This window comes from Amphimedon queenslandica, unplaced genomic scaffold (assembly GCF_000090795.2).
Source record: "Amphimedon queenslandica unplaced genomic scaffold, v1.1 AMPQUscaffold_12539, whole genome shotgun sequence".
Taxonomy (NCBI): domain Eukaryota; kingdom Metazoa; phylum Porifera; class Demospongiae; order Haplosclerida; family Niphatidae; genus Amphimedon; species Amphimedon queenslandica.
The window spans coordinates 7952-16818 of record NW_003547224.1 but is presented as its reverse complement, the minus strand read 5'-3'; the positions used below and the strand labels follow the sequence as shown (position 1 = coordinate 16818).

The following is an 8867-nucleotide window of genomic DNA, read 5'->3' as shown; positions in this document are numbered from 1 at the left end:
TTTCAAACAAAATACCGTAGTAGCAATTGAAATAATACTAAGAAAATCTATAAGGATTTATTGGAGTACATGTCAAAATTGCACAGCAAACGCTGAATTTTTTTAACTTACAAAACTCACAGAAAAGGATTTACACATGATTGATCCAAATGTTTTGGACCATTGTGTTTATATGTGATGTGTCTTTGTATGCCATTCCAATGTAATCATAGAATTTATTGTTGTACATTATTCATATTGCATGGATCACATGACTGAAAAACAAGCATGCAGCTTAAGTATGATGGCATCATCAGTGGAGAGTCAGGAGAAGACAGAAATACAAGTCAATGGGGAGCAGGTCAAAGTCTCTGTACCCAATGATCCCATAGCAACCTTCATGACTCATGTACTACTTCAACACTGTCTCCAGCTGCTTCACTCAACTTAAGGTAGTCAATTAGCTGATTCTTTAAGTCGTCTCAGAGACAATTAGAATTATTTTCAACTGACCCATGAAGAAGAGGTCCAGCAAATAAAACATTCTCTTATTTATAATCCAGACGCCATGACTGGAGTCATATAAGCAAATGCTATTATTTGTGGTTTTTTCTAAAAAATGGCTCCAAAATCACCCCAAATTTTTATTACATTTTCTGATACATATTGATGTCCTTATGCTGTGTAGAAAGTTTGAGGTGATTCCGACAAATATTTTTCAAGTTATGGCCATTTTGAGAAACTGCCAAAATTCTGAAAAATACTCAAGGCTTATAGCCCATGGTTTTTTCCAAAAAATGGCTCCAAAATGACCCCCAATTTTTATTACATTTTCTGATACATATTGATGCCCTTATGCTGTGTAGAAAGTTTGAGCAGATTCCGACTTCAATTTTTTGAGTTACGGCCATTTTAAGAAAATGCCAAAAATCAGAAAAAAACCCAAGGCTATAGCCCATGGTTTTTTCCAAAAAATGGCTCCAAAATTATCCCCAATTTTTAGTACATTTTTAGATACATATTGATGTCCTTATGCTGCGTAGAAAGTTTGAGGTTATTCTGACTTCAATTTTTCAAGTTATGGCCATTTTGAGAAAGCGCCAAAATTCTGAAAAATACCCAAGGCTATAGCCCTTGGTTTTTTCCAAAAAAGGGTCCAAAATGACCCCCCATTTTTATTACATTTTTAGATACATATTGACGTCCTTATGCTGTGTAGCAAGTTTGATGATTCCGACAAATATTTTTTGAGTTATGGCCATTTTGAGAAAACACCAAAATTCTGAAAAATACCCAAGGCTATAGCCCATGGTTTTTTCTAAAAAATGGCTCCAAAATCAACCCAAATTTTTATTACATTTTCAGATACATATTGATGTCCTTATGCTGTGTAGCAAGTTTGAGCTGATTCCGACAAATATTTTTCGAGTTATGGCCATTTTGAGAAAACACCAAAATTCTGAAAAATACCCAAGGCTATAGCCCATGGTTTTTTCCAAAAAATGGCTCCGAAATGACCCCCAATTTTTATTACATTTTTAGATGCATATTGATGTCCTTATGCTGTGTAAAAAGTTTGAGGTTATTCTGACTTCAATTTTTCAAGTTATGGCCATTTAATCCTGTTCATTAGGTACTTCTCCTGGTGGCACTTCCCTTCCAATCATAATAGGATCAATATTTAGACTAGTAACAGTTTCCTAATTTTGACACACCCATTTTAAATTACACTTCCTTATATTCCTCATCAACAATAGGTAAGTTACATATTACTTTACACTATTAATGCCACACCCATACCTTTACAGTACTATACTGTGTACAAGTAAAGTAAAAATTAATTTTTTATTGGGCGAAGCCCTTACTTACAAGAACTTGAACGTACGTCTGGGCGTGACTGGGAGGTGCAGTCAGGAGGCGAAGCCCTTCAATGTTTTACATTCTTTCTAGTTATTAGTTTATATAATAACTGTAGAGCTGACACAAAATCATTATCAAATTATTATTATTAAAAGACATGAAACTAAATCCAGCATGTGTATAGATTATGATGCATTGATCATTACATGTATGTCTATTATGTTATACTTGTATCTTAATGATTAATATTATGTGTACATGGTGAAATGAATTTGTTATGATTGTGATTCCAGTGAACTCATTAATATTCTTTATAGAAGCACTATACCAGGAATTAGTTTTAAGTAATAAAATAAAATAACATTCTGTGTATATTACCATTGCATCATGTACATACTGCATGGTTTCTATTGGTATTGGCTGTCATCAGTGTGGGATACGTTGTTACTACGGTTGTTTCCGAGAATTGTTCTGATACAACGAGAGAATTTGTCTTATTGAGCTTATATTATAGAACTACATCTACACTTATGTTTATCACTAGCTCAAGCTGAGGGTAGAACTTGATTCTTACTGCGATTACTCCGAGGACTGAAAACTTCTATATTTTAGAAGTAAGTTTAGTAATACTAAATGAAAATAACTCCTGGCATATATTGCTGTTGCATGTACACTGGCCTCTGTTAGTATTGGCTGTTATTCAGTGTGGGATGCGTTGTTACTACAGTTGTTTCTGGGAATTAAACAAAAGGAATTTGACTTATTTATTGTGATAATTTCATTGTACACGTATGTGTATGTGGCAAAGATAGCTTTAGCTCAAACTGGTTGTATACAGAACTTGCTTGTAACTGTCATTGCTTGGTTGATTGAAAGCCTATACAAAATCAAATTTTAGAAGTAAGTTTAGTATTTTTAGTTGAAATTATTAAAGTAACATCTTTATTAGCTTTTTGTTTTGTGTCAGCCATAAGCTTCATGCTTTTTTCCTTTTTATGAAGTTATGGCTGCAACAATGAGCATGGCTCAGATAGAAATCAAAGACAAGACTGTCAAGGTCACTGTCGCCAGTGACCCAATAGCAGAGCTTATGTACTACTTTGATTATATCTGCAATTGCATTGAACCTGATGATGACTATACCATACGTTGTCTCAGAGATTATAAAAATATTCTCGATTGACCAGCGAAGAAGAAGCTAAGCTTATTGGAATTTGTCAAGCTCTTAGCCCTGACATGGTAAAAAATGCAATATTTTACGAAGTAAGAAGCTGTGGATCATTTACTAATAGATTTGTTGAGATAAAAGCTGCCAAAACGGATGTGGTTGTAGCAGAATCTTTCTTTATGGGTGGGCACTGAAGAAAGATTGTCAGAGTGATGTTTTTTGAGAAAAAATGGATGGTTGATAACTATCATCAGCCATTTATATCTCTTCAAAGGAGGCATCATCCTGCTATGCGCAATAAAAGCAGCTGCTCAATCCAGTGAAGTTTTGAGCTACACAAACATACTAAATACAGTAAATGCTGTTTTATTGAACTTATGATTTTAGTAACACACTTACTTTATATATTTATAATTATGTAAATACTTTTGCTATAGATCAGTAGATTCCTATTAATCTGTATGCGCTATAGTTCTTTAAAAATTCATTGCAATAATTAATGCATTGATTCTGAGAAAGTTGTTATGGAGTATAGCCATTGCAAGATCTATCCTATAATTCAAACTATTGTTCAGTTTGCTAATGTAGAAATTATGAATCAACTATACCATTTCCTAATATGTATTTAAGATAAATGAATTCAAGCATGTACAGTGTATGTATATGCAATCTCACACTTGCTTTATTTATTATACTATTGTCATAGATCAGTAAATAATTTAGTATTTCTTGCTATTATCTAATCATGTCATTGTAGTTTTTCAGAAAAAATTGTTGCATTAATTGATGCATTAATTCAGAGAAAGTTGCTATGGAGTATAGCCATTTCTATCCTATAAGTCAAACTGTTATTCAATTACCAAAATTATTCTCGATTGACCAGTGAAGAAGAAGCCCAGCTTATTACAATATGCCTTGCCTTAAGCCCTGATAAGCTGATAGGATCAATCTTCCATCCTACTGCTGATTGTGGGTCATCATCTAATAAATTTGTTGAGATAAGTGCAGTCAAGACGGATGTGCTTGTAACCGACTCTCTCCTTATTGGAAGGCAGCAGAGAAAGGTTCAAAGCATAATGTTTTTTGAGAAGAGGTGGATGGAGAACAATTTCATTGAACCACTTAAAGCGGTACAGGGAGACTCAACCAGACAAGAAAGTACCTGTGCTATTCAGTAAAGATGTTGCTAACATAAACTCGCTGTTGTTTTGCTGCTGTCTAGACTTTAAGACTTAAAATAGAGTTGCTATTTTATATCTTGTGATGTGTATTTAATAGTCTAATTGTATTCATTTATAGTCTAATACATAGCAAGAGCTATTTGTTTGTCACTGTAGTATTACTTAGCATGCATAGTGGAATTTTTCCAGGAATTGTCATGAATAAATATTATTTATTGTATGGGTCTAGGTCTAGCTGTCATATGACTACTAAATCTGCTTCTCTCTCTCTCTCTCTCTCTCTCTCTCTCTTTCTTGTTATTACTGTCCTGTCACTGAGCATTATCTGATTTAGTATGTTATGTACTTATAATTTATAATGTATTTGGTTAGTAGCTTTATGCAAAAGCAATGTGTCATTACAATTTGTGCTTTATGTATCATTATTGCAATTATCCCTCCAGTAATGAGAATACCATGTAAAACCCTTATCTACTCTTGGTAGTAATGAAGCATTTCCTGGAATTGTCACCACATGATTGCATGAATATAAAAACATAGCCTAATAACAAATATTAGAGTACACATTGAGATTAAATTATTAGACATTGTGATAGAGATTAAAATTTACTGCTCTCGCCCTGTCACTGAGCATTAAACTGGTTTCTAAGTATGTTAGTGTATCTGATTGTATTTATGATGATTAGTTGATTATTGATATACAATCTTCCCTTAATAGCTTTGTCATTGTGTAGTTATGGCTGCAGTAATGGGAAGAACTGAGATAGAAATTAAAGACACTACATACAAGGTCACTGTCCCCAATGACCCAATAGCCAAGCTTATGTACTACTTTGATTGTATCTGCACTTGTGTTGAGCCTGATAGTGACTACACTATACGTCGTCTCAGAGATTATAAAAATTATTCTCGATTGACCAGTGAAGAAGAGGCCCAGCTTATTGCAATGTGCCTTGGTCTCAGCCCTGATAAGTTAATGGGATCAATCTTCCATCCTACTGATGATTGTGGATCATTTTCTAATAAGTTTGTTGAGATAAGTGCAGTCAAAACAGACGTTCTTGTGACCAACTCTCTCCTCATTGGAGGACAGCAGAAAAAGGTGCAAAAAGTCATGTTTTTCCAGAAGAATTGGATGGAGAACTACTTCATTGAGCCTCTTAAAGCAGTGCAGAGGAGACTTAACCCTCCCCCACGTCGTAGGGAAAGCAGTTCCTGCACTATACTCTGAGAATGAACCATTGAACTATTGTATGTGATGCTACTTTAGTATAGTACATATATAACTAGCTATATTGCATTTAGTTAGTATTGTGTCATCCCTGCTATTATAATAATATTTTAGCTTTGTAAGTGGTTGTTTACTAGTATTGCTAGTCAGACTGTTCCCCAGCCTACAGTCATTCTGTAGGCTGGGGAATGGGGACTAGTTGTTTACAGGAACAATTACTTGTAGTAGTGTTGGCTTGATATTGTATAGCTGAAGCTCATGTGCCAATTGTTTATTGTTATAAAGCCTTATAGATTTTCTTAGTATTATTTCAAATGCTACTATTTTGTTTGAAATAATAAAGTTTTAGATTCAATGGTGTACGTGTCAAAATTGCACAGCAAGTGCTGAATTTTTTAACTTACAAAACTCACAGAAAAGGATTTACTCATGATTGATCAATATTTTGGACCATTGTGTTTTTATGTGATGTGTCTTTGTATTATGCCATTCCAATGTAATTCATAGAATTTATTGATGTTTATTATTCATATTTCATGGATCACATGACTGAAAAAGAAGCATGCAGCTTAAGTATGATGGCTTCATCAGTTGAGAGTCAGGAGAAGACATAAATACATGTCAATGGGGAGCAGGTTAAAAGTCTCTGTACCCAATGACCCCATAGCAACCTTCATGACTCATGTACTACTTCAACACTGTCTCCAGCTGCTTCACTCAACTTAAGGTAGTCAATTAGCTGATTCTTTAAGTCGTCTCAGAGACAATTAGAATTATTCTCAACTGACCCATGAAGAAGAGGTCCAGCTAATAAAACATTGTCTTATTTATAATCCAGACGCCATGACTGGAGTCAGTATAAGCAAATGCTATAATTTGTGGTTTTTTCTAAAAAAATGGCTCCAAAATTAAACCAAATTTTATTACATTTTCTGATACATATTGATGTCCTTATGCTGTGTAGAAAGTTTGAGGTGATTCCGACAAATATTTTTTGAGTTATGGCCATTTTGAGAAAATGCCAAAATTCTGAAAAATACCCAAGGCTATAGCCCATGGTTTTTCCAAAAAAAGGCTCCAAAATGACCCCCAGTTTTTATTACATTTTCAGATACATATTGATGTCCTTATGCTGTGTAGAAAGTTTGAGGTGATTCCCACTTCAATTTTTTAAGTTACAGCCATTTTAAGAAAATGCCAAAATTCTGAAAAATACCCAAGGCTATAGCCCATGGTATTTTCTAAAAATTGGCTCAGAAATCACCCCCAATTTTTATTACATTTTTAGATGCATATTGATGTCCTTATGCCGTGTAAAAAGTTTGAGGTGATTCCGACTTCAATTTTTCAAGTTATGGCCATTTAATCCTGTTCATTAGGTACTTCTCCTGGTGGCACTTCCCTTCCAATCATAATAGGATCAATATTTGGACTAGTAACAGTTTCCTTATTTTGACACACCCATTTTTAAATTACACTTCCTTATATTCCTCATCAACAATAGGTAAGTTACATATGATATTACGCTATTAATGCCACACCCCATACCTTTACAGTACTATACTGTGTACAAGTAAAGTAAAACTTTATTTTTTATTATTAGTTTAAAAATAACTGTAGAGCAAACACAAAATCATTATCAATAATATTATCATTAAAAGACATGAAACTAAATCCAGCATGTGTATAGATTATGATGCATTGATCATTACATGTATGTCTATTATGTTATACATGTATCTTAATGATTAATATTATGTGTACATGGTGAAATGAATTTGTTATGATTGTGATTCCAGTGAACTCATTAATATTCTTTATAGTAGCACTATACCAGGAATTAGTTTTAAGTAATAAAATAAAATAACATTCTGTGTATATTACCATTGCATCATGTACATACTGCATGGTTTCTATTGGTATTGGCTGTCATTCAGTGTGGGATACGTTGTTACTACGGTTGTTTCCGAGAATTGTTCTTATACAACGAGAGAATTCGTCTTATTGAGCGTATATTATAGAACTACATCTACACTTGTGTTTATTGCTAGCTCAAGCTGAGTGTAGAACTTGATTCTTACTGCGATCACTCCAAGGACTGAAAACTTGTAGATTTTAGAAGTAAGTTTAGTGATAGTATTAAAGTAATGACATCACTTTTTTGCATAAGTTTTATACTTTTCTTTTTATGAAGTTATGGCTATGTGGATGGAAAGAGCTCAAATACAGATAAAAGATATTACCACAGCAGCAACTGTCCCCAGTCACCCAATAGCCCAGCTTATGTACTACTTCAATTGTATCTGTTCTTGCATTGAACCTGATGATGATTATACTACTATACATCGTCTCAGAGATTTTCAATATTATTATCGACTGACCAGTGAAGAAGAAGCTAAGCTTATTGCAGCCTGTCAAGCTCTTGGTCCTGATATAGTAAAGGATGTGATCTTTTTTGAAGTAGAAAGCTGTGGAGGTTCTGCCGGCAATAAATTTGTTGAAATAAAAGTTGCGAAAACAGATGTAGTTGTAGCAGAATCTTTCTTTTTTGGTGGGCACCGGAGAAAGATTATATGCGTCATGTTTTTTGTGCGTGAATGGATGACCAAAAATTATTATGAGCCATTCGTTGCACTTCGAAGAAGACGTCACTTTGCACTGCAAAAGAAGAGTCGGTGTTCAATCCAGTGAAACTAAGAGCTATACAAAATAGATGCTATTTGACTGAACTATAATTTAGTGACAGATTTACTTAGCATTATATATATTATATATTGTTATAGATTAGCGTAGATAATTATTCTAATCAGTGTATATAGTTCAAATTCATTGCAATAATTAATATTTGATTCTAAAAACGTTCAGTAACAATAGCAATAATATGCCATTCCAATCTTCAAACTGTTATTCAGTTTGCTATGTAGAAATCATGAATCCACTATACTATTTCCTAGAATCACATGATCTCTTTTGCATGTAAAGATAAATGAACTCATGCATTTACATTGTATGTGTGTACAGTGTATGTGTGAAATTTGTGTACCATCTATACTGTATATGATTATGGATTACATGTATATAGTACATGTAACCATTATCCTGTAGCTGGTGTAATGGTGTAATGGTGTAATGTAGCATTAGTAAAACTTAGAGTTAAAAGACATGAAACAGTTAATGTATATATTAATTACTTACTATTGTACATACATGTACATGTACATGCAGTGAAATGAATTTTGTTATGACTGTAATTCCAATGAACTCATTAATATTCCTTAAGCACTATTCTAGGAATTAGACTAGTTTCTTTAAATATTAAACTAACACTTAGTATGCATCACTGTTATTCTGGCCTCTGTATTGGCTGTCATTTAGCGTGGGCTGCAGTTGTTTCCAGGAAATTTTTCCTGAACAAGGAGAATCTGTCTTTTTGTGTGTGTATATTTTT

At 33.5% G+C, this 8867-nt stretch overlaps 1 protein-coding gene and 2 long non-coding RNA genes across 3 annotated transcripts; all 3 read left to right on the top strand.

The window, feature by feature from the left end:
• The first annotated feature begins 287 nt into the window (after nucleotides 1–287).
• Nucleotides 288–1863, top strand: LOC109587533 (uncharacterized). The gene is made up of 3 exons (XR_002187662.1): nucleotides 288–431; nucleotides 1522–1560; nucleotides 1613–1863. It is a non-coding gene; the product is annotated as an uncharacterized LOC109587533 (long non-coding RNA).
• A 264-nt stretch (nucleotides 1864–2127) lies between these two features.
• LOC109587534 (uncharacterized) lies at nucleotides 2128–5459 on the top strand. Its single transcript, XM_020003772.1, has 2 exons — nucleotides 2128–2453; nucleotides 4923–5459. The coding sequence occupies exon 2, from the start codon at nucleotides 4925–4927 to the stop codon at nucleotides 5417–5419; it is 495 nt and encodes a 164-aa protein (XP_019859331.1). The 5' UTR covers nucleotides 2128–2453; nucleotides 4923–4924; the 3' UTR covers nucleotides 5420–5459.
• A 543-nt stretch (nucleotides 5460–6002) lies between these two features.
• On the top strand, nucleotides 6003–6952 carry LOC109587536 (uncharacterized). The gene is made up of 3 exons (XR_002187664.1): nucleotides 6003–6146; nucleotides 6708–6746; nucleotides 6799–6952. It is a non-coding gene; the product is annotated as an uncharacterized LOC109587536 (long non-coding RNA).
• Nucleotides 6953–8867: the final 1915 nt, after the last annotated feature.

Excerpts from the sequence above, each read along its gene's own strand:
- LOC109587534 (XM_020003772.1), top strand. The coding sequence starts at position 4,925 with ATGGCTGCAGTAATGGGAAGAACTGAGATAGAAATTAAAGACACTACA.